This window comes from Rhinolophus sinicus, chromosome 1 (genome assembly GCF_057876585.1).
Source record: "Rhinolophus sinicus isolate RSI-liver-muscle chromosome 1, RSI-T2T, whole genome shotgun sequence".
NCBI classification, from domain to species: Eukaryota; Metazoa; Chordata; class Mammalia; order Chiroptera; family Rhinolophidae; genus Rhinolophus; species Rhinolophus sinicus.
Window position 1 is genome coordinate 17,997,690 of NC_142501.1, and position 26,225 is coordinate 18,023,914.

Sequence of the window (26,225 nt, forward strand, 5' to 3'; positions counted from 1 at the left end):
ACAGTCTGCCAGTGCTGCCTGATGTTTCATCAGAGTTCAGCCCTTTGAGGCAGAGTAGTTTTGGTTCTAAGAGTCCTATTTTACCTTGAAAAGAAATTAGAGAGACTAGGAGATTGCTGGTGACCCTCACCCAAGACTTGGTTAACAGTTAATTTGTTAAACTAATTTGAGTTGTGTGTATATTTTGTCAATCAACATATAGGACTGGGATAGAAAAGGGTGTAGGACAGTGAAGTTTTGACTGGGGATCTTGGAAAGTGGGAGAGTAGAGGACGGACTGGAGAGGACACACTGAGGTCCGCCCTGGGCACAAGCAGGTCTGTCTGGAGAGGAAGCCCCCACTGAACACTGAAAAGGAGAATGGGGAGGGCACAAAAAACAAAGTGTACCTATGGCACCTTTTACCTTCGGTGGTTGTCCTACTTCTATTCGCATCAGTTTCATCCATCATTAGCTCACCTGTCCGGGCCCATCGTATTTGCACACTGTAGACTTTGTAGGGCAGTTTCCAAAGTAAATCTGGCAGGGGTCAACTGGTAGGCACACTTGGCCATCCCCGTGGTAGCCTTCTTGACAAGTACAATTGTGCCAATTTGGTCCCAGGTACGTGCAACGAGCATGAGGGTGGCAGATATTTTGTAAACAGGGATTGATGGCTTGAGAAGCAATGACAAAAAAAAGAAAAGAAAAAAAAAGGCAATTATCAAACTCAGGATGGAGAAGGAAAACTGAACTGTGAAGGGACTGCCCATCACGGCTCATCACAGCCACAAAGGCCATTCAAAGTTTTAAGAGAGGGAGTAAGAAACAGTTCATCTTACCCTAGCTGATCACCCGTACCTACCAAGCAGATCCATATATGACCATCGGAGATTAAAACTACTAATATGATATTGACATATTATTATGCCATGTCATGTGTCAATATAAATATAAAATAGCATGAAAGAAAGCACTGATGCTTATAGAATTTCTAATATGTACTGGGTTCTGTTCTAAGCATTTCTCATACATTAACTCAGTTAATCCTTACAATCCTCTAAAATAAGTACGATTATTATCCCCATCTGATAGATAGAAAAATGGAGGCAAAGGCAGATTAAAGAATTTGTCCAAGGTTCATGTAGTCGGTAATAGGCAATTCTGCCCTACTGCTTTGAACCCAAGCAGTCTGGCTCCAGTTTCATGATGAGCATTTTACTTAGAACTTTTTATATATTTCATTCAACAGCATAGAAGAAGTGGTCATTGCCTTCATAGTAGGTAGGTTTTGAGTGTTCTTTTTCGTTCTGTTGAGTAACCTAAACATCTCAATTAATAAACTAGCAGGATCTAAATTCTACTTACGCTCACAGTGCTTGCCGTCGCCTTTGTAATTGGGAAGGCATTTGCATTCTAGTTTTGTTTCATCTTCACTGGAAGGTGAGCATCTGGAATTTTCTGGGCAGAGCAAGGCTGCACATTCAGGGATGGCTGCAAAGGAAGATTGTTGAGTCCCAGCTCTCCTATTTACTAGTTTTGTGACCTTTGGTGAATCACAGCACCATTGGAGCCTCCGTTTCCTGTGTTCTGTCTTTGAGAACTGTAATTGGGAACTTGACTTACGAGGTGCCTAACTTGCTGCAGTGGCCTCAACGGGTTTCCCAGTTTTCCAGCGTTTTCCTCTTCGTTCTATCTTTCACACTGCCCCCAGCTTGCCCTTCCCAAAACATAGCTGTAGCCATGTCACTGCATTGCTCCCAAACCTTCCGAGACCGCCAATCTTCGAGACTATCTCTTCCCTCCCCTCCCCTTTCTTATCCCTCTTCTCCTTTCCTTTATTTTTCTCTCTGTTTAATTTTTGGTTTTCTTCCAGCAAAACATTTGATATAGAGCCCCAGGATATGCAACCACAATGGAAATGCATACATCTATGTCTGTTTGGTCTGGTGCACATTCAGGAAACCAGCGGTACTCACGCTCGTCACAGTGGGGCCCAGTGTAGGCAGAGTAGCACTCACAGGTTCCATCGCCATCTACTCCACTGCTGCAAACTCCATGCACACAGTTGCACACTGAAGGCAGAAAATGGGGATTTTTTTTTCATTATCTGATACCGACTTCTAAAGATTCTGGAAGGATAATGTTTAGAGACTCTGTAATGATGAGGTGGGGATAACCAAGAGTTTGCAGTCCGAGAGACCCTGGCTTGAATCTTGACTTCATTTTCTTTCTAGTAGGCTCCATTTATTTATGTATAACATATGGATAATGATGCCTCCCTCATGGGATTTCTATAGAGTTACGTGAGGTAATGTATATAAAGCATACATGGCATGTTTTGTGCATTGGAGTTCCTTTTTCTACTTTCAAACGAGTTACTTCCTCCTTGGACACCTCACCGAGAGAATTAACTTCGTGCCTTATGTGTACACCTGTCACGTTTTAAAGAGGAATGTTGCCACTGACTCAATCACTGTTGGTAACAGGAGTATATATATGGAAATAAAGCCTACTTCCCAAATGATGGGGCAATGCAAGTATAAAAAGAAATTTGAAAGGGCAGGGAATATGCCATATTTTCTAGCTTGAAATAGATGACTTTTCAGCCCAGTGATAGCTGATTTCAGGAATGAGAAATGAAGGGCATTTTAAATAAATGCTCAACTCTTTAGTATTCAGTGTGTGGCTCATTTGTAGCAAGATTTACTGCCTGGGTGGGTCACCAGCATCGTATGCCTAGCCCTCTGTGAAATGTACTACATTAGTTTTTTTTGCTACTATAACAAAGTACCATAAACTTAGTGGCTTACAACAACACAAATTTATTATCTTATAGTTCTAGAGGTCAGAAGTCTGAAATGTGTCTCACTGGGATAAAAATGAAGGTTTCAGTAAGGCTGTGTTACTTCTAGAGACTCAAGAGGAGAATCTGTTCCCTGGCCTTTTCCAGCTTCTAGAGGCCACCTGCATTCCTTGGCTTATGGCCCCTTTCTCCATCTTTAAAGCCATCAATGTCAAGGTAAGTCCTTCCCATCCTGCCATCTCTATTTGTCCCCTCTCTTCTGCCTTCCTCTCCCACTTATAAGGACCCTTATGATTACATTGGGCCCACCTGGATGATCCAGGACAATCTCTCTATTTTAAATCAACCGATTAGCCACCTTAGTTCCATCGGCAACCTTAACTCTCCTTTGCCACCTAACCTAACATATTCAGAAGTCCCAAGGAGTAGGGTGTGGACATCCTTAGGGGGCCATTAGTCTGCCTCCCACACATGTGTTAGGTGCATGTAAGCCAATGTAATGCTCGCTCAGATGAAACGTAATTAAGAAGACACACCTGCTTAAAAACCTAACCAAATACTGGAAAAGCAAGGATTAATAAGGTTTCAAGTATCGCAAATGTCTCATAAGCCATCGAATCCTTTGTATTCTTGTTATGTGTCCCACCTTGATCTTCTGCTCTTCATCCCCATTGGAGCTGTCCTCATGTGGGGCCTTGTCATGTTTTGCCTGGACTACTGCAGTAACATGTTACCTGAAATCGCTGTCCAAGTTCTCACCTGTCTGGTCCATCCTCTTATTTTGATTAATAATGGAATCTGGATGACTTCCCCCCAAATACCGCAGTGACGCCCAATTGCTAACCAAACGAAATCGAAATTTCTCTGTTTGGCAAATAAGGCCCTCTCCAAGCTGACTATAACCTTTATAAATTTTCCGTCTTTCTCTTGTACCACTTCATTTGACATGTCTTAGGATCTAAGCACAAGGGATGTCTCACTAGTTCCCCTTCCTTCATTTGCTATGGTCAGGGTGCGGCGCTCAAGATTTCTGATCCAAAGTCCCTGCCCTCAAAGAGCTCACCATCTAAGGCCAGAAGAAAGAAGCCATCACAGTGTGGTGTGATCAGTGCTATGACATGACATGGCAATGGCACTGGGAGTTGTCAGGGAAGTGATGGACAGGGCTGGCCTCGGAAAGACCATGCCAGGTGGAAGTACCAGGACCTACATTGTACACTTGCACAGCTCCATATTGTTGCCTCTGCCAGCCGTGCTCCCGTCTGCATCCAATGGAAATCCTTTTCATCCTCCAAGGCCAACGAAAGCCCCCAACCCCCACCTCTGTGGTGCCATCTGAGGTTCCAAAGCAGAATGTGTGCTCCTCTGGGAACAGCAGCACTTTTTTGGTACCTTGTCCACTATCACATCCTACTGTAAACTATTAACTCTGTTCATGCCAACCAGCCAGAGATCACCAAGGACACGTCAGGGGTCAAAGAAAGTCAGCAGCAGCGGTCAGTGGCTGTGGGAGAAGAAGCAGTAGCCACTTGTATTAGCCAAGAGGCAGCTGGTGGATTATTTTCAGGGTTGCCCACTGTCATTGTTTATTTCTCTCTTCAGACGTGGTTATGCAGTGGTCTAGTTTCTGTCTTGTTCTAGCACTGATATGGCGAGTCTCTGATGATGATATGCTGTGGAATTATTTACGCTCAGCAGGGCAACACCACAGCCGATCTGGGAGTAACTAGGCCAGCTACCAGCTGACAGCTGTCAAGGCTGCTTTGTTTTTTCCCTTCTCAATCTGTATGTTTTTTCCTCCCTATTAGATTGGAATCTCTTAGAAGGTCTTCCCCTTCCTGTGTTTCCCTATAACATCTTTTACAGTGTTTTACAACAATACCAACAACTGCACAACTAAAATTTCAATAAAGACAGGGTCCTGCAGGGCCAGGATTAGGGTGAGGAGAGTGAGGCAGGGCATAGGGTGAGGAGAGTGAGGTAGGGCGTAGGGTGAGGAGAGTGAGGCAGGGTGTAGGGTGAGGAGAGTGAGGCAGGGTGTAGGGTGAGGAGAGTGAGGCAGGGTGTAGGGTGAGGAGAGTGAGGTAGGGCATAGGGTGAGGAGAGTGAGGCAGGGTATAGGGTGAGGAGAGTGAGGCAGGGTATAGGGTGAGGAGAGTGAGGCAGGGTATAGGGTGAGGAGAGTGAGGCAGGGTGTAGGGTGAGGAGAGTGAGGCAGGGTGTAGGGTGAGGAGAGTGAGGCAGGGTGTAGGGTGAGGAGAGTGAGGTAGGGCATAGGGTGAGGAGAGTGAGGCAGGGTATAGGGTGAGGAGAGTGAGGCAGGGTATAGGGTGAGGAGAGTGAGGCAGGGTATAGGGTGAGGAGAGTGAGGCAGGGTGTAGGGTGAGGAGAGTGAGGCAGGGTGTAGGGTGAGGAGAGTGAGGCAGGGCATAGGGTGAGGAGAGTGAGGCAGGGTGTAGGGTGAGGAGAGTGAGGCAGGGTGTAGGGTGAGGAGAGTGAGGCAGGGCATAGGGTGAGGAGAGTGAGGCAGGGTGTAGGGTGAGGAGAGTGAGGCAGGGTGTAGGGTGAGGAGAGTGAGGCAGGGCATAGGGTGAGGAGAGTGAGGCAGGGCATAGGGTGAGGAGAGTGAGGCAGGGTGTAGGGTGAGGAGAGTGAGGCAGGGCTTAGGGTGAGGAGAGTGAGGCAGGGTGTAGGGTGAGGAGAGTGAGGCAGGGCATAGGGTGAGGAGAGTGAGGCAGGGTGTAGGGTGAGGAGAGTGAGGCAGGGTGTAGGGTGAGGAGAGTGAGGCAGGGCATAGGGTGAGGAGAGTGAGGCAGGGTGTAGGGTGAGGAGAGTGAGGCAGGGCTTAGGGTGAGGAGAGTGAGGCAGGGCATAGGGTGAGGAGGTGAGGCAGGGTGTAGGGTGAGGAGAGTGAGGCAGGGCTTAGGGTGAGGAGGTGAGGCAGGGCATAGGGTGAGGAGAGTGAGGCAGGGTGTAGGGTGAGGAGAGTGAGGCAGGGCATAGGGTGAGGAGAGTGAGGCAGGGCTTAGGGTGAGGAGGTGAGGCAGGGCATAGGGTGAGGAGAGTGAGGCAGGGTGTAGGGTGAGGAGAGTGAGGCAGGGCATAGGGTGAGGAGGTGAGGCAGGGCGTAGGGTGAGGAAAGTGAGGTAGGGTGTAGGGTGAGGAGAGTGAGGCAGGGCGTAGGGTGAGGAGAGTGAGGCAGGGCATAGGGTGAGGAGAGTGAGGCAGGGTGTAGGGTGAGGAGAGTGAGGCAGGGCATAGGGTGAGGAGAGTGAGGCAGGGCTTAGGGTGAGGAGAGTGAGGCAGGGCATAGGGTGAGGAGGTGAGGCAGGGCGTAGGGTGAGGAGAGTGAGGCAGGGCATAGGGTGAGGAGAGTGAGGCAGGGTGTAGGGTGAGGAGAGTGAGGCAGGGCATAGGGTGAGGAGAGTGAGGCAGGGCGTAGGGTGAGGAGAGTGAGGCAGGGCATAGGGTGAGGAGGTGAGGCAGGGCGTAGGGTGAGGAAAGTGAGGTAGGGTGTAGGGTGAGGAGAGTGAGGCAGGGCATAGGGTGAGGAGGTGAGGCAGGGTGTAGGGTGAGGAGGTGAGGCAGGGCGTAGGGTGAGGAAAGTGAGGTAGGGCGTAGGGTGAGGAGAGTGAGGCAGGGCGTAGGGTGAGGAGAGTGAGGCAGGGCATAGGGTGAGGAGGTGAGGCAGGGTGTAGGGTGAGGAGAGTGAGGCAGGGTAGCACAAGTACATAGTTGGACCCTACCATTATTTAACATTTTGATGTTTTGTTCACTAATCTAAGAATATGATTATCGTGGGTTGAATTTTATTTCCCCAAAGGATATGTTGAAACCTAAACCCTCAGTACCCCAAAATGACCTTATTTGGAAACAGAGTTACTGCAGATGTAATTAGTTAAGCTGAAGTCATACTGGAGTAGAGTGGCCTTAGTCCAGTATGACTGGTGTCCTTATAAGAAGAGAGGACACAGACATGTGAGGAGAAGGCCACATGAAGACAGAGACAATGATTGGAATGGTGCTGCCCCAAGCCAAGGCATACCTAGGGCTACCAGAAGCTGGAGGTGGCAAGGAAGGGTCATCCCCTGGAGGCTTTGAAAGGAGCCTAGCCTCGCTAACATATCGTTGTTTGATTTCCAGTGTCCAGAGCTGAGACAAATTCCTGTGTTTTTTTTTTAGTCACCTAGTTTGTGGTACTTTGCACCAGCAGCTCTAAATAACTAATGAAATGATTTAGCTTGATTATTGAGGTTTTGATACCTCCCTGCATTCTGCAGCTGGGGCATGTGCCTCCCTCACCTCACCCTAGAACTGGCCCTGGGTTTCCCTTTATTGAGCACTTACTATTTACCAAGCAGCCTGCCACACTCTTTCCACGCATTATCGCATTTAATGCTGACAGCACTCTGTGAGGTAAGAATCATTAACCCGGTAAAACATGAAAAATGGGAGCTAACGAGCTGAAGAACTCATTGAAATAAGTGAAGAATTAAGTCAGATTTGCAATTGTCATCTTTCCTTCAAAAACGGATTTGCCACTGTTTCTATTTTAGCAAAGCACTTTGATGTCCACTTATGGTTTCGCTTTTGGAACAGATGAGTTCCTGAGAGAAGGCAGATTGGTCATGGACACACCTGGGGTGAGGAGTGGGTATAAGGGCAGAGAAGACTCAGTTCAATCACCCCAGGTCCTACCTAGGGGCAGGCAATGAATGAGGCACGGGGGATACAAATATGAGTCATTCACAGTATTTAAATTCAAGTTCACAGTGTAGTGTGGAAGCCAGACCCTAAGAGATACACGCTTGTCATGTGGTCATTGGAAGAGGGCAAGTGGGTGGAAGAGAGGTGAATGTGACTCAGTCCCTGCTCCCAATTTAGATGCTCACCGCAAGAGCTGTCCTTGTCGCTAAGCTCCCCTCTGGGCTCAAGAACCTGGTGTGAGCCACTCCCTGCGTCCGGCCTTCCAGCACAGCCTCTGTACTGGATTAACTGCCTTGGCACAGCTTTAGGGACCTTCTGACATGCATCTCAGGGCTGCAAGCCACTGCCAAGAAAGTGTCCTTGGGAAGGAGAAGTGAATGGCAAAGGGATTCTCAGATGTCATTTAAAGAGCCCTTGGTATTTGTGACAAATCTCTAGAGACACTTGAAATTTGATTTTAAATGTGTCAAATTTTTAACGGTGTGTGACTTTAAAGTGGTCAAAGCTGTGGCCATCAGGTCAGAGGGGCAGTGCACCCAGTCCCCCGTGCCGGGGCCCTTGGCAGAGTGAGCTGCTCCCTCACCGGTGTTTCTGTAGCATTCCATGGTGCTGTGCACACTGGATCATAATTGTCACCTGTGTTTCCAGTTCCTTGGGGGTGGGGACCTAATCTCTCCCCTATTTGTATCCCCATCACCTGTCAGCGGTCTAATGGTGGATGCTGGCCAGGGGCAGAATGGTGCAATGCTTTGGTGTCCAGGCTCTAGGGACAGACACTTGGGGTCAAAACCTGCCTCTGCCCCTCTAATAGCCACGTGACCTTGAGAAGCTTCTCTGTTTCTTCATCGATAAAATGAGGAATCCAGCTTGACGGGTTGCTGCGAAGGGCCAAAGAGATCATGTATGTCAAGTATGTCACGCCTCTTCCCACACTACCTGGCACACAGCAGGTGCCCAGCATTTGCCAGCTGCTGTTAATTAACGCGACACGATTGTGGGACTGACTTGAAGGTCACATCAGAGGAAGTGGGCTTTGCATTCTGCCCACCCAGGGGTGAGGCACTGAGCAGGGTAGGGCCTTGGCAACGGCCATGAAAATCCTTGGCCGATGCAGCCGTAAATCGTGTCTAAATTAATCCCCAGTCGGGGAGGAGAATGCTCCGGCATCAGGTTAAAGCCAGCGTTAAAAATAAACTGCAGCTAATAGAGCTGTCCTACTTATAGGCAGAACACCACCTCCGAGGGACCAACACCTCATTGGATAAAACAACACTGGCACCCAGTGGACGCAGGGCTGTAAAGGTTTGCAAGTTCCCCTAGTCGTTGCCAATAGGAAACGACCAGTATCACTGAGCCATTCATTCATTCATTCATTCATTCATTCATTCATTCATTCATTCATTCATTGCTAGGTGAGTGACTGTCCACCTTACTGTTGGCTGGCTTTTGTCCTCGTTTAATACTTGCTTCCATTGACGGAGTGTTTGTGCCATGCTGCTAAGAGCACTGCTGTGTTGTTAACCCTGTGAGGCAGGTATCATGATTCCTGTTCTATAGATGAGGAAGGCTTGCAGAAGTTACATAGCTTGCCCCAGGTCACACAGCAGCTGGGGTTGGTTTTAAATACAGGCCAGTCTGGTTTCAAAACCTTTTCTTAGGCACCATATGTTCTAGAGCTGAGCTTTCCAATATGGTAACCACTAGCACGTGCGACTATTTACATTTAAACTAAGTAACATGAATGAAAATTTAGAATTCAGCCCCTCAGTTACACTAGCCACATTTCAGGTCCTCCATGGTCACGTGTGACAGAGGCTCTGTGGGATAACACAGGCAAAGAACATTTCTGTCACCACACAACGTTCTGTTAGAACCTAGAATTGGGAATTTTTTTCTTCCGACTTTCAGTTTAGCTTTGTAACTTTCTTAACAATTTAGGTCTCTAAACCATCTTTCTCCCTTTCACTTGCCCTCTCTCCATGGCACAAGCAAGTGTGAAGCAACGCTACTTTATTTAGAAATGTTTGGAATCTCCATGGACATCTGTGCTCACTGGCAACCAATACCAGTTTCCTGGAGGCAACATGGATTCATTTTCTATCTACATTTTCATCCCAAAGTAATTACTTGGCTTTCTTGAGAAGTAAGCAATGCTAGATACTATCTTTCTCCCTTCCCATTTCAATATTTATTTAAAATATGTGATTAAATTCTAGTATTCTGGTAGGAAAGGGACAATTTGGGAGACACATTATTTCTAAGCAATCGAATGACTATATTTGAGTTTAATGTCCTTTAGTATAATGTAATCTTAAAAACATACAGAATACCAACATCTGTTTTAAATGTACTTTTGCTAACTCTTATGGAATCATCTTTAATGGAGTGGTAGATGGAGCAAGATTGGGGGACACTGGGGAATAATAGGTAATAACAATAATTGCTAACATTTATCGTGCACTGATTATCTCATTAAATCCTCAACCAGAATCATCTCATTTTACGGTCAGCTGATTAGCAACCTTAATTCTATCTGCTACTTTAATTCGTCCTTGCCATGTAAGGTAATATATCCTCAGGTCCAAGGGGGTAGGATGTGGACATTTTGGGGGGAGGGGTGATTATTCTTCTTGCTGCACTCTGGCTCCCTCTCCCCTCAGGTGAGATAACTCTGAGGTGAATGTTCCACACCAACTCCAGACTTCCCCAGGGCATTAAGCTCTTTTCGTTCACACTAGTCTCTGACTTGACAACACACCCATTATTCCCCCTATGTCACTTTCTTAGTGGTTGCCGGGGTCACCTTCCACATATGCTACTGGTACTGAAATCCTTGTTTCAGGTTCTGCTTCTGGGGGAAACCAAAAATAAGAGAGTGGACAAACCAGTGTCAGGTTTGTTTGTTTGTTTTAATCTGCAATATGGAGCTAACAATCTCTGATCACCTCAGGCATTTATTTGCGAACTCCCCACAGGAAAGGACAGAATAGAATGTGAAGGGATCTATGGTGGGAGTAGTGGCCATGGGAAGACTGTCAATGCTGAGACCAAGATCTGGAAAGACCTTAGGGAGAAGCTGGACCGGGAAAGAACAGTGGGTGTTGAATCCTGGAGCCGAGAGAGAGGAAGCTGTATGCCCCCAATTTGCCAGGAAACACCACTGGTGAGGAATGCTGACTGCAAGTGCTGAAAACCACAGGAAACACTCTCTTTTTTCAAAAACTGAGTTTGATCAGATTTGTTGTCAACTCTGTTTTGTCTCAGTAGACTTGGTTATACACAACTCTTTCGTATTTTCCCCCCAAGGAACAGTCTTTTTGGGGTCTTTAGCTGTAGAGCCAGGTTTATACTGTCAACCTTTCTAAATGTATCTGATTAGACAAAAATCAGACATACCTGCTGAGCAGTTGGGTCCAAATACATTGTCGTCCGTACAGATTTCACAGGCTGTTCCACTAAACCCTTTCTGCAAAACACCCCAGGTAGATATCATTAGACCCAAAGTGATCTATGTTACCCAGGAAGCCCATTGATTTCTCACTGATGGTCTAGTCAGTGTTTGCTTCTCAGCTACATCTTCCCTTAGTGCTTATCTGGAAGTGCCTTTCTATTTTTTCCCCTTTATTTGTTGCTGTTTTTGTGTGACAATGAGTATGTTAAGCCCTGTACTTTTTTTTCACTGAGTGTGGTGCTCTTCAGAAGAAAGCTGCTTTGTCCGTCCAAAGATGTTAACTACAGAGCCAGTGCTAACAGCCATCTCAGCATTACACCCAAGGATGAAATGAAAACTCTCTCAATGTGGCATTTCTGAAGACAGTGGAACTCATTTTTTTTCCTCAGAAGATTTCTTTGTACTTCAGTTATCTAAAAAGTCTAGCAAAAGTCACTTTCATGGGATAACAAAGAAATCCTTCTAATAGTGGTGATTATGAACAGGGACAATGACAATTTCTACAGCCCTGGATTGTTTCACAAAGTGTTTTCGCTGGTATGATCTCATTTCACTTTTTCAACTAATGTAATTACATAGGTATTATTATCAAACCCATTTCACAGATGCATACGCTTAAGGCTGAGCAGTTAATAGACTCACTCAAAGGCCCCCAGCCTTTAAGAAGTCACTTTCTTGCAGATTGCTTACTCTTTATACGAATATCGCTACTTCTTAGAGACTCCAGCTAGTATGTGTCTGTTTAAGGAGGGACAAAAGGTAAGGAGAGGGAGCAGAGTCAGAGGCGAGAACACGTTTCTGAACTTACTTGGCACATGCAGCTTCCGTTTCCTTCCATGCCTTCCACACAACTGCCCCTGCCACTGCAGGGGGACTTCGCTCCTCCGGGGCATTCTAGGGAAGCAAAGGACTCAGATTCATTCATTCATGACTACGCCCAAGCATTCTGCAAGGATGCATTAAGCACCTACTATGTGCCAGTTACTGAGCGGGGATAAGAAATAATGCAAGACCCTGCTGGTATCACCTAGGGTTATACAGGGGAGGCAAGTGAATCATACTGTATAATGTCAGGGGCTGTAATAAATAGTAAGCATCAAACTGCTATTTATTCTTATAATCTTGGACATTTGCTATCCACTTTACAATGATCTAATTAAATCATTCCCCTTGCCATCCTCAGGGGTTGTTATTGGTGCTGGTTAGCAGATAAGGAGGATGAAATTCAGTGAGGTCACATGATTTGCTCAAAGACACACACTTGACAAGGTGCAAAGCTGGGAATTCAGCTCACGGCTTAGCATGACTTTACGGCCAGGCCTGTTAATTAGTGTGCTTGACAGGATTTTGAGGGAGGCCAGAAAAGGGAGCCTTGGGGAGTCTAGGAGATATCCCTGAGGAGGAATTATTTAAGCTGGGGTTTTGAAGGCTCAATAGGAGTTGGCTGTGCTTGAAAGGGAAGGGCATTTCAGGAAGAGGAAAGGACAAGTACAAAGTCTCAGAGTTGTACGAGGCCACGGCCTGTTCTGGGAATGGTAAGAAGTTTGCTGGGGCCTGGAACTTGGGCGCTGGGGGAAGAGGTAGCTGATGAGGAGTCATGAGATCCTTGGGGCCAATGAATGAAAAGCTTTGTGTGGCAAGCACAAGAATTTAGATTTTACTCAGAAGCTGATTGCAAACAAGCACGGATTTTGCACTTTGGGGCTGTGCTAGGCCTGAATTGGAGTTTTATAAACATTTATTAGAGGATTTCAGTCATTCACTAAACATTCAGAGAATATTTACTACCCACCAAGCATTATGGTACATGTTGGGGCAGAGGGATTGTAGGGACAGAGCCAGGAGAGCAGTTTCCAGGCTCTCGGCCTCACATGGAAAGATGCTCCGTTATTACATGGCCATCAGCTGTAATCCGATGGCCGTCTGCTGTGGCTGGGTGGCCATCAGCTGTTACCGGTTAGCCATTGGCCACTGATATAACTGCCATGGCTTCGCTGGCAAAGTGGTTGGTCGGTTGGCAGAGAGGCAGATGGCAGATTGCGGATAGTGTGGCTCCTGCTTCCTGTGTCTCCAACCCAGCCGCCAGCGAGACTATAGTGGTATGAGCCCCCTGTAAATGGCTCCATGGGTGTTCCTTTTTGGCCTCACCATATCCTGCGTTCTTGTGCAGGGAGCGGGAGCTGAGTCCCTGCAGGACAGGGACATTCAGCTAGAAAGTCAGAAATCACAAGGCCCCAAATCCAATTGGGCGTTAAAGTATTGATAAGTGACAGAAGTGTAAGATGCTACTGTGATGAGAGTGAAACAAATTTCTGTTTCTTTTTATACTTGTTGGTCTACATTCTACGTGGCTGTAATACCACATTGGGTGAGTTCTGTCTAAACGAGGGATCCGGACGAGCAAACACCAAGCAGAAATCACACAATGGTCATGAAATGTGTTTGTGTGAATGAGGCAGGATCAAATGTCACCCCAAATGTAAGTTAGCAAGGCAAATGCCTTCCACAAAACAGCTAATGGTATGGAGTTCTAGATAATAATAATAAAGGATGCATGTATGTACCATTCAAAGCAATCTCCTGACATTAAGTCCTATTTTAAGCCCCATTTTCTAGATGAGGAAACTGAGGCATGTGGTAGTAAAGTGGCTCAAAGTCACCCAGCTGTCAAGGGATAATGAGAGACTTGCTTACCCCTCCTCTACTGGAAGTGCCCAGCTTCCTGCCCTCCCTCCCTTTCCACACCCATCGACAAAGACCTTTGTTCAGAGCTCTTCTGTGCCACAAGCTGGCTGTGCCATCTATCTTCCGAGAAATCAGCATCCATAGAAACAGAAAAGGCAGTTTTGGGAAAAAGAGACTTCTGAAAAAAGAGACCACAGAGAGAGCCATCCATTCTCTCAGCAATACCCCGATGGCTCGCTTAAGTTACTAGGCTAGTTCTTTAAAAGAACTTGTGTAACTTGCAGGTACTGGAAGGAGAGAGAGTTGAGAGGCACATGCGTAGGCTATGTTCTCCGGCTCCTCTGTTTCTTCCCTGCGTGCAGAAGATTAAACCGCAGGGCCTAAATTGTACACTTTGAGTCTATGGTCTTTCTTTCTTTACAACAGTGGCAGAGCCGGGCTTCAAACACCGGCAGGTGCTACAGAGTCTTCCACACTGTACATCATCATGCTAGACACAAATCAAGCCCTACTATACACCAGAGCCACAGCACAGATAACAGAAATGCTCATGAGTGAAGGAGAAGACACACTGACAGGTAGCTAATATTTATAAATCACGTTGAAAACCAATATGTTGCATCAGCTAGGGCAGTGGCTGCATGAGCTGCAACAATGTCACGAAAGAGCCTGAGCTTTATAATCAGAATGTTCTTGGTTTGAACCCCAGGTCAACTCTTTGCCAGCTGTATCCCTTTGGGAATGTCAATGCCTGGCTCTGAGATTCAGTTCACGTGTCATCCTGGCAGGTTCTGGTAGGGATTGGAAATATTAGGTGTTCAATAAATGGTGGCTGTTAGTATTGAGAGTGGATACTCTCCATCCTCTCCAGTTTCTGTTCTTTCTGATTGGCAGTATAACAGGTACCAACACTCCGAGATATCGGGCACCGATTTGAATCTGGACCAAGTAAGGTCCTGGATATACAAGGTGTGTGCACAGACCTGGTCTCTATTTCCATGGTTCTAGTCCAGTCCAGTGGGGAGAGAGTCATGGATCAACAGATAATCAAATAAATACTGGTTTCCTAACTGGGATCAAGGTTGTTGAGGGGAAGAGACCTAGAGCGCTCATCACTCCACCTACTGGAGGTCACCTGCTTTTACCCAAAACGACCTAATCCTGAATGGCCCAGTTGATTTAGATCTGAGGGCAATAGCCAGATCACTAAGGACTGGTTTTTATTTCAAAAAGATCAGCGGGAGGTGAGGATAAAGAGAAAAGGAAAGGGCCTCACCATACCAGGTATGCACTTTGAAGTTCATCTGAAAACCAGCTGAAGGACTTGAGTTCACAATGCGCGACACTAGGTGCTAAGAGAACATTTTCATACAGCATCAGCTATCACACAACTCTTCTCCCATTTCCTTTTGACATTAGGCCCTTCTTGGGCTGAGATTTTTTTTTTTTTTTAAGAACTTGGCCCAACTTTAGGCAGGACCAGGAAGATAGAAAGGTGACAGCTCTGCCCCTGTTCACTTCTCTTGGTCCCCATGCCTCTCCCTAGGCATGCAAGGGGCTCTCTGAGAGATCTCAAGCTTGCCTTCCGGGCTGGCTCAGAAGAACATACAGCCTTCTTCACCCTGAGGCTCAGCAGTCAGTGCCACCTCGCAGAAATGCCCTCCCAGGCATTTTCACTTTTGCAGGCAATGATGCCTGAACCCCAGTCTCCCACACTCACATTCCACTGAACAGTTTCCTCCGTCTATTGAACCAACGCCTTTCCCATCTCACATCCCTTCTGTTCACCCTAGCTGACTACCCTGGGCATCTCCTTCCCTCCACACCTTGCCTGTGCCCTTCCCACCCGAAAAGACACTCTCCCTGACGCCTCCTCTAGGGCAGACTCAACTTTTCTATCCTCTGGTTGTCCCTTCCACTTAGCCCATGCCTTGTGATAACATATAGAGAAGAAAATGGGGCTGAGTCACCTACTGAGAATGTCACCATAGTCTGGGCTACAGGCTGATGGTGGAGGAACTGGAGAGCTTCCCCCATCCCGACTCCTGAGAGTGTGACATTGTATCCTTTTTCCTTAGGGGATGGTTAGCAAGCCTTTCTTTTTAAAAATGTAGGCAGGTGTTTCTCTAAGGGTATTTACTGGACCATCTGCTTCTAATCACTTGGGAAGGGGGATTGTTACCAAGGCAGATTCTTAAGGCCCGCTTCTTCAGGAATAGTAGCCATGAAAACGCACCTCTCACATCTGTATGGTGAGAGCATAAATTCCCCCCAAACCACCATCTTATTCATGAGGCCACACTTCCCATGACTGCTTCCAGCAGTGAGTGAGACTGGCAGGGATACCAGGGCAGGCCCATTCTTACAAGACACAGAACTCCTCTGTTGGGTGACTCTGGCTGGAGGACTCCCCGTCAGCTTTACCAAATTTTCTGAGAGCTACATGTGGTGTAAAACTTTCCCATTTAACCTTCCTTTGCTCCCTCTCTTATTCACAAGGGTCAGACCTCCATGCTTGTTGGATGGCTCCCGCAGCATTTCTTGGCTTCCTTCTCATTTTCCCTTGTAGGCACTTCTTTTAATTAACCTCTTGCATTTCTAGCCCTGCCTTGGCATCTGCTTTCCACAGGACCTGGGCTAATCCACCAGAGCATAGAGAGGCTTTGTGCAAATTAAGAAAAGCTTCCCCAGCCCCCACTGCCCTTGTCAATATATCCAACAGACGAGGCTTGGCAAGAAGATGAAACTACAATCGAGAGGTGGTCCTTCCTTGGGGTGGACCAAGAATGTATGGCTTGGTGAGCCAAGGAGGGGCTGGATTTCAGTCCATACTCAACCCGTTGGTCAGGAATAACCAGTTTTAATTTTATGCCAAGTTTGGCCCTTTACACCTACCAAGTGGGGATTTCTGGGTGTAAGACCCAGGAATATGCATTTTCACAGGCTTGACAGTAATTTTACTGTGCACTAATGTTTGAGAACTTCTGGGTATGCTGGAAAAAAATCAATGTGAATTTTTCCAGGCAGGGAGGAGGAGGTGGAGGTTTTTATGCAAAAGTGTAAATTTATTTTCTGCTTCTCTAATCATTCGCTATCACCTCAGGCCCCCATTAAGAAAAAAGATGGTAAAATTGACATTTTCAGCAGCCACACTTGGAAGAGAGATTACAGAATTTGCAATGAGGGTACATTTCTGATGCATTGTGAGGCTCAAGGAGTTGATAAGGCTATTTTAGGCCTTTATCACATTTCCCTTTGGTCACGGACACTCTGGGGGTCCCTTGCATTGTGACTTTCCTTATGTAGGCGGCTTACCCATTGTAAGCTGTCAGCAAATCATCAGCTGTGCTGTTTCTTTAAAGGAAGATAATGAACTTCCTGGCCAGCAAAGGCCAGGGACCTCCCTGTAACTTTATCTCCCAAGGAACTCGAGGGGTGCCTATTCTAGGTCACCATCTTTGTGTAAAAGCTTGGCTCACAGTGCTAGGCAGAGACTCTGTCCCGGTATTCAATTTATAACTCGGTTGAACTTGTCTGTCTGGGAAAATGATGCGAAATAGGTTCCTCATGCGAACTCAGCATTATTTGTCACTCAGAACTGAAAAGGACATGCCTGAAAGAATGGTTCCAAATCCATATCGTCTGTTATTTGCAACCTGTGCAGTGGATGGCAAGGCACATACACCAGGGAAGAAAACAGTGGTCTGAAAATGCAAATAACATGACACACAAAAAAATTCAATGTGCATAATTCGATGACATTGACCTGAAAAAGAAGAATCAAGGTCATTTCCTTTTGAAATAATCAGGTTGTTTTGCCACATTCTTTTTCCATTGCTTTGAGTTATAGCACAAATTCATTAACATGCATGGCGGAATAAAAAGAACTGGCATGTTCAAATAAGAAAAGATCTACTTCACGTCAAATAGAATATTGTTTGTTCAAATGTAGGAAGTTTCAAGGTTAAAAATATCTTTTTGTGCTAATGAGAACAGACTTCCATATGCAGGTCTGATAAAGCAGTACAAGGTTTAATGAGGGTGAATCACATTAAAAATGAATAGAAACACGTTTCTTATGTCAGGATGATATATATATATATATATAGTTTGTTTTGTTTTGTTTTGTTTTGTTTCGTTCCCCCAAGTGAGAATTCATGCCTTAGTCTTAATTTTAGAAGATGATGAGTAAATTATTTTCCTTCTGTTTTTTTGAGTTTTCCGTTTTCAGAATTGATCATAGAGTTATTTTCTAAGTCGAATAAGGTACTATTAAAAGAATTTAAAGAGTAACCCAGTGGTGTTGAGTATGAATGTATTTCTTGATGCATTAAAAAGGAAGTGGATACTGCCCTTGCCTTGGAAAGAAGGTCATTCCAGAGCTTGTACTTCCTCAAAAAGAAGGATGGACACATGTCAGCAGCTCTGAAATGGCCTTATCCTTGCGGAAATGTAAAGTGATAACCAAGATAGCACCTGTCATCACCACAAAATGTAAGAGGTGAAAGAACACAGCCATGTAGAGGATTTATCTCTTTCCTGAACCAAAGGAAGGAAGGAAGCCTTCTGAGACATTCAGTATGTTTGGAAGATGAAGATAAAGGGAATACATTTTTTGCCCCAATGAGAGGATAGCCGAAAGAATGTTCAAGCCTTGGTTTTTATATGTTTTGCTTCTGTGGCTTCCAGACCTATCAGAAGGAAATGCCTGAACGTTCAAGGAATTGCAGGCAACTTCGATGGCAGGTGTGAGCCTTACCACATTTGCGCATAGCACAGGGTGACGGTGTGAAACCCACTGAAGATTTTCAGTCTCGTTAGCCTGTTCATGATTTATGAGTTACCCACAGTTGAAAAAGGCCTCGGAGAAAGGGTGTCTTTTTATTGCCTTTCATTATCAGAGGTCTGTTTTGACGGTGATTCACTCATTCATTATTCATAAAACTTTTATAAGAAGTCTTTTTTTGTGTCATACACCTGCCAAGTATTTTCACCTATATCAATGTTTTTAAATCTCTAATATAGTTTTATAAACTAGGACTCTTTACCCCCATTGACAGCTAAAAAGATTGAGGCATAAGCTGGAAATAACTTGTCCAAACCAGTAATGATGGAACTAAATTCAAACCTAAAACTTGGCAAAAGGCTCAGAGTACTTTCCCTTTCGTGGCTGTGGTCTGTCATTAATTATGTTGGATGCGCTGACTTTTGTTACTGTATTTTGGACAAATCCTTTTCTTGTCTGTGGTGTCTCTGATTAGTAACTTAGTATGAGATTCGTTTTTGTGGGTTAGAAAGAGAAAATTAAATCTAAAAGTTCTTTCTATTCTATTAGGATGTATATAAGAATAGGATGTGATCATGACCACATTTAGCATTAAAAAAGTTCTGGAAATCTGGAAGTCTGCGTTAATCACTTGATTCTGATGTAATAAACTCTTAGAAACACACTGTGCCAACATGCTTGGGTGAAATGGAGAGCAGAACAGTTACCAGAGAGTAGGGCCAAGATATCCTAAACCCCAAACCTTGACCTTTCCAGGCAAGGAGCTGATCCAGGCATTGAGTGGGAGGATTGAAGGTACTGCCAATCAAAAGATAAATTAAAAAAAACAAAAAACAAAAACATTTAGAGAATCTCTCTCCCTCACCCTCTCTCTCTCAGGTTTTGGTGCCAGGCAGCCCTAAATGTGAACTTGCTTTATCACTTACCAGTCCAAAGGAAACTGGCAAGAGATAATCTTCAAATCTCTGATTCCTCATTTGCAAAATGGAGATAGAAATGTCTAACTCAAAGACTTTTTTAAGGGATTAAATCAGATAATATAGGTCCACTACCTCTCTAGTACCAAATATCAGCAATGTTGAGTAAATGGAAGCTATTATTCATTTAATCATTAGTTACAAAAAGGAACAGGAGACACCATTGTGCATATAATATGGGCTCAACTATTTAGAAGCCATATGGAATAAAAGACCAGGGAAATACGCCAAACTATTCAGGGTTTCTGATGTGTGACAGAATACGAGTTGCTGTATTTTTTCTTTTTTATACTTTTCTAAATTTTACAAGTTGTGTACGATTTGCTTATATTCTTTTAATCGGAAAAAAACACAAAGCAAAAGAGAACTAATCTCTCCCCTTAAGTAGGTAATAAGGAGATGTTTTCATTACATTTTAGTAGATGGAAAATAAATGTAAATTCATGAATTAAAATGTATGACTTTTTTTTTTTACTATCCAAGGCAAAAAGGGATCTCATATAATTTACATGTAATAGCAAGGATGGAGTCACTTGTTTACACTCTAGAATGTAAACATCTCTAACCAGGATAGAAGTTGAATTTCAGCCCACACATGCAATGCTTGACCACAGGAGACTAACTGTACCACTGGCTCAGACTTGGCCAATAGTCTTTCTTTTAGTGGAAACTGGTTAGTATAGAGTTTGGTATTCCATCCCAATTTCTATATTTTCAGAAGACTTAGTAATTATTTTGGCTGCTCAACAATAACTACAGTCTTTTGAGGTGTTGCAACAAACTTTCTTCTCAAAGAAAACTGTATTTGGGGTCATAAGAACCCAGCATTCTTAACTTCCTTTCTAGGGGCTGTTATCTTTTTTTGTAAAAATGAATTTTCTTTCAGTTGTCTCATTTTCTGAATTGTAAAGGGGTTCTCTTACAGAGAGATCACGAACTGGAGGAAAGCAGTTTTCTTTAGACAAGCTGAGAGGGCAAGAAAGATTGTCAACGTTTAGACAGAAATGTGACTTTTTAGAAAAAGATGTTGATATTCTCCTTTTATCGAGTTTCCATCCTCTCCGTTTTCTGTCCAAAGGGAGGAACACTGAGAAGTAAGTATCAAAATCCAAGAAAAGTGTGCTACTTACCCATGCAGTCTGGGCCCCAGTGGCCTGGACAGCACTGAGGCTGGAGGTAGTTCTTCCTACAGATGTGGCGGCATCCAGGGAGCGACCGAGAGTATGATCTGACCTCAAAGGTATACCTTCAAGGGTAAAGAGAGGACATTAACCCACAATCAGAGCGATCCAGTCAACTCTGGGCAGTGGGTTTGCCCTAGATTTTTATTCAGGTCTTTACACTTGGTTATATTTAAAAAAATATATACATTGAACACAGTTTGCTTTCTAGGTAGAATAAACTGTAATCCTGATTTATCTTTCATTGTAAGAAATGCATGAAAAAAATCAGGGCACGATGAAAATAGGGGTGAAATACCTAAAATGAAGTCAGAAGTGAAGTTAGTAGATGAGAAAAATCAGGTTGGGGTCTAGGCACATGCTAGAAGTATACTTCACACTTGTCACTGGGTATCCTAGCAGCCAATGCGAGAAGAGAAAGATCACGAGTTATGTGATGACACAGGATCTGTGGGTTTAAAGCAAACCAACTGCTCAGGAGTAGCACGTGTGTTTGCAGATACTATAGGTGTAGAAATTTCTGTGAGAGGTGGTACAATGCAGTGAGTGACATCTGCCACCGGTTCTTTAGGGAGATACAGCGATGAATTCCTTAGAACAGTTTTTGTATCAGCTGAGATACAGGTCTGGAATAACAATTCTGTGGAGGTCAACACCATTGTTTGCTGACAGGGATCGCTGCTTGGATGGCTTATTCCAGGATTTGACTTTAGTGTTTCTAGATATAACGGTGTGAAGGTTTCATTGTATACAAAATAAGAAATCATACTAATCCTTTACCGGTTAAAAATGAAATCATTCAGTACTGCTTAATGTCTACATGAGTAGACTAAGTAAATAAAAAATTGTTTGCCCTTGAGCTGCATGGCTTCGTCTATTAGCTGGTGAGCAGAAGTGCTTGTCATCCTTTGCAAGGATTAGCTTTGAATTATGAGAGTTTTGAATCATAAAGGATTTCAGGAATGCAGAGCTCACGTGAAATGCAGTGAAGCTGTGAGTCATTTGTCTCCATTTTTTGGGGTTCTAATGAATATCAGGGTCCATAGCTTGTTGGTAACGCAACTGTCAGACCCAAGGCTTTTAACATGGTCGGACTAGAACCCTTTCCTGTATTTTCAAACTAAAGGAAAGGCAAATACAAAACCCGTATTTTCAAACTAAAGAAAGGCAAAATGAAGGGAGAATGTTTATGCGCAATGCAACATAATTAATTTTGTATTAAAATGTGAATCAACAATAATACATTTTGTAGACTCAAGGTCATAGTTGTGAGTTACCTAAGTTTGAACTCATGTAGTCTCAGAGTAAGAGAAAATCATGGAAATACTTTGTAGTTTTTGAGACAGGAAGTTCTGTTTGGATTCACAATCCCTTGAGTTCCAAGACTTGAGCACACTTATTTTCTCATAATGTTACCTGCAATCTCGAACCCCTACAGAGCCATTGGTAACTTTGGTGTAACCATCGGGGCACTTAATTCCAAGACTGAGTGAGCAGGATAGGCACTCAGTCCTAATTATAAGGAGAGACTTCTTATCGCATCTTTTTGTCTGTGAAAAAAAAAAAGTCCCATTAGCAGAACCTTGCTGGGCCAATCTTCTCCATTTATGTCAATGGATTGATAGGGATGGCAGAGAGGTTGATTGGTCATGACTGGAGGGCTGCTTTCAATCTTATCTGGAAAGAGTGTTGGGATCAACAAGCAATGTCTGCCATGGCTGTGCAATGGGCTGCTTGTATCACCCATTTGCCATTGCTGATCTAAAGTCTGGAGTCCAGCAAGGTTAGGGAACCTTACTACCTACACTTTTCCAAATGGGAAACCTGCAATATGTTGTAGAGTATTGTCTTTAAATGGGAAATTGTTAAGGCAGGTTATTCAGGGTTAATTGGTCATAGATCTACAAATATCAGAGATACCACTTCAGCATTCATTCCACAGAAAAACTCTAGAGCCTGGGTGCTAAATGTCATGGAGCATATGGCTTCTGCTCCCAGTATGTTGGCAATCTTTGATTGCAATCCAGCTAGGATGTGGGCTCCCTGAGGGCAGCAGTCTTTTTCTGTTTTGTCCTGAGCACCTAGAGCACTGTCTGGCACACAGTTGGGCTCAGGAAATATTTGTTGGTTGAATGAATGCATTGTAGGAAATCAGACAGGCACACTAGACACCGTCAATTAGCAACAACAGGCAGCAGAGAACTGTTCAAATGATTGATGCAGAGCCACTTAGGCCCTGTCTTCAGGACCCCTCCGTGTCCATGATGCTGGTGCCAATCCTCCCAACTAGATTGCCTCCCCTCTTTCAAGTTTCTTTCATGTCCCCATCAAGCTTAAGAAGCAGCAGCTTTGTACCATGAAGACAGACTGAACTCAGGACTCCAAAGACCAATGCTGGGAATCAAGCACAGTATCTTGCTAAGTGTACCATCTGGAATGAATTCTTTCCTCTTTGCCGGCCTCTGTGAGGGGGAGATACTGATAACACTCTTCAGGTTACTGAGGACTTTAGGTGATGTCACACGTACAAATTGCCTGGCCCGGAATGTGGCACATTGTAGGCAGTAAGTGTTAATTCCTGTACCGCTTCTCTAGTCCCATCTCTGTGTTTTGCTTGTTGCCTCTCCTGATGGGAATGTTCTTTCCCTTCCCCTTGGCTGCCCAAAGCTCATATCCTTCAGGGCTCTGTGTAACATCCCCCATGTCCACACTCATTTCTCTTCCTTTTCACAGTGGTCAGCGGGTAGAGCACAATTTGTTGTCACTGCTCTTCATTTACTTCTCATACTTCTTTGTCATGCCACAGCGTATTCCTCGAGCCCAACACTGGAGTAGGGGGCGAGGGAACACCATAGCTATTTCCAAATTTATTGAAATCTATAAAGACTGAATGAGGGAGGAAACCTTACACTGACAGAGTGGTTTATGTTATGCATACTTCCAAAGGCATCATCGTACTTGACCTCTACCACCCTAAAGGTAAGTAGGGCAGGTGTCATCATTCCCATTTTAGGGAGGAGACAACTGAGGTGAGGTTTAGTGACTTGCCCAAGGTCACACTGTAAGTGAGTGGACTTCTGATTCCTTGATTAGCCATTTCTCTTCCCTGCACACTGTATAGGAAAACAAAATCTGTTTTTACTGGCAGCTTTCATCTGGTGATCTTAAGAAGCAAAAATAGCATTGGAATGGTCTTTAGGGAATAATAATAAAAGCCACCCTTAGGTGCAGTTTGAATTGATCCCCTTTAATGGTCATCATACCTCTATGTTTTTTAAAGCAGGATTGCCTTTACATTAGGGTTTCCCAGGTCGGTAAGTATATGGGGTGACATTACTTTGTTGTTTTTTTCTTAGTAGGCCAGAGTTAACATTCTCTTTTTAAAAATCCTTTGGCCATCAAATTGTCCTTTTCAAATGGAATGACTCATTCTGCTTCTCATAAGATCCCCTCTAGGAAAGTAAACTCAGCTTTAAGCACCAGTCAAGACCCGACATGTGCCCTAAAGCAAGTAGTCGTTAAGATGATGGTGATGGTGATAGTGAGGATGGTAATTACTGCCGATGGGGAGTACTGTCAAGGGAGAAACGAAAGCTTACAGGGGCTCAGTAACTCGCTCAGTGCTGAACAGCGAGCAAGCTGTGAAGAACAGTCACTGGTCCTCAGAAATATTTGTGAAACAAATGAAACCACAGCTCAAACTCACCCCTATCTAACCTCAGAGCTGGAGTGCGTAACCATTAGCCCATCTCCCAAGGTTTTCATGACAGACACTGTCAGAGTACAGCCATCTGGAAAGAAGCTGGTGGTGCTGATGCAAATTTGCCTGGCACAGGTGCAGAATCATGTTTAAATTTTATTACTAATAGAGCAGCCATTGTATCTTGTTAAATGCATTTTAAATCGATCACTTGGGTTGCCTCTCACCCACCCCTCCTGGAGGCGGGCCTTGCTGCAGGTCTGACACTGAACTTGGTTTGTGGCAACTCAGGTGAGCCAGCTCGAGAAGCTGGCGTGCTATGTACTCACACGGGTTGCTGCTACTACTGCCCTGGGCACTTCTACTGCAACTTGTGAGGTAGAGGGATGAACACCTAATACATTTTGTACTACTGTGTTTCTCAGCCTGATATCACCCAACCTGGAATTCCCCAAACAGCTCTCTACAGCCATTGCTATCTTCTCTGTTCAGAATGGTGCAACAGGAGGTATTCGCAGTGATGAGATTCCGAAACAAACACACACGAAAAACCAGGATACCCAAACCCACAAGGGCAAGAGGAATGTTGGCATCAAAATCAGACCTCCCAACAATGGCGTGTTAGCACAGGAATCACCACCAACGGGGTGAGCACACCTTCAGAAAGACGGTGCATCACCATTATTCTCCACAAGCTTTCTCTTTATTTTGTGAAGTCCACATAGTACTCTCTATCCGTGACACCATAGGAAAGCAAAAAGCTTTTGAACATATTGTGAAAACCAACAAATTAGAAAAAAAAAATCACCCCCAAACTCAAGTCTCATCTTACCTGCTCTGCAGTGTCAGGTGGGGAGCAGAAACTTTGTACCATCAATCCAAGAAAAAATATTAGTTTCTGTAGCATGGCGAGGAAGTATTTCCTCCTTCTCCGTGCCAGGCACCTGTCAGAACTGTTGACCTATTTTAACTTCGTTTGATGAACTCCCAGTGAAGTCTTTCTCATTTCAGTGTTTGTTTTTAAATCCTCCCCTCACTTCTCTCTGGATTGAATGCGATGTCATGTGAGACCTGCCTCTAGGCAGGAAAAATGGCAAATCCAGGGGTTGTGGTGACACTGGCCACTCTCAACTGTATATGTACCCGGGCTGAATGACAGGATATCCTGAAGGGGCTGGGGCAGAGACATGATCTAGAATTATGGTGCCTTGTGAAATTCCCAGGAATAAGCTCCTGCCTCCTACTGCTCTGCCTCTTATGCCTCTGGTTCTGTCTGCTCCTGGACCCACAGCCCTGCCAACCTTTCCACAACCACCCGATGGAAAACTACAGGCCTCGCCGTCTGATTCCAAGCTTGCTCTCGGGCAGTATTTGTGGGAGCACCCATAAATGAGTACAGTCCAGCGGAGGGCATGGTGCAGAAGCCTGAGTCCTTGACTTTGAAGAGTGGGGGTGGCTTCACCCAGTTGGCTGGCAAACTATTGCAAATAAATGTCTTTTTACAGGTGCCAAAAGTTGGGTTTTCGACTCATCCTTTCCCCTCTTCCATGTCGCTTCAGTAGCAAATGACTGAACCTATAGATCTCATCTTTCCCTCAAAGACCACCTCTTCAAGGATCTAATGCCACCTCTTCATGGAAGCCTTCCGGTCCTGCGCCTCCAAGAGCACCTTGGAGACCCTAGCACTTAAGTTATGCACTTCATGCTACAAAAGCCCAGTCACGTCTGTCACAATCCATCTGTCTGTATGTCTGTCTTCCATGCCCAACTGTGAATTCCTTGAGCACAGGGGCATAGCCTTCATTGTCTCCATACTTCCGGCAACCTTCAGCTGAGATGTGCATTTGAAAATAATTAGAGCAAATAATAATAACTAACATTTGTTGAAAACTTAGTATGTGCTAGTCACTATTCTAGATCTCTCCATGGATTAGCCTGTTAAATCCTCACAAT

The 26,225-nt window shown here is 44.7% G+C and overlaps 1 protein-coding gene across 2 annotated transcripts in view; it reads right to left on the bottom strand.

Annotated features, from left to right (window-relative positions):
* The window catches only part of STAB2 (stabilin 2), a 132,258-nt gene extending 106,873 nt beyond the window's left edge, over positions 1-25,385 (bottom strand). Inside the window, exons 1-8 of one of the 2 annotated variants that reach the window (XM_074326224.2) lie at positions 25,105-25,385; positions 21,989-22,122; positions 20,522-20,637; positions 11,752-11,837; positions 10,889-10,958; positions 1,959-2,054; positions 1,348-1,473; positions 460-656 (exon numbers count right to left, since the gene is read on the bottom strand). In XM_074326224.2, the coding sequence (XP_074182325.2) occupies positions 460-656; positions 1,348-1,473; positions 1,959-2,054; positions 10,889-10,958; positions 11,752-11,837; positions 20,522-20,637; positions 21,989-22,122; positions 25,105-25,179 (900 nt within the window). In that variant the 5' untranslated portion in view covers positions 25,180-25,385. The remainder of the gene's footprint in view (positions 1-459; positions 657-1,347; positions 1,474-1,958; positions 2,055-10,888; positions 10,959-11,751; positions 11,838-20,521; positions 20,638-21,988; positions 22,123-25,104) is intronic. The other variant, XM_088797188.1, reaches the window with a different exon arrangement.
* Between the last annotated feature and the right edge of the window lie 840 nt (positions 25,386-26,225).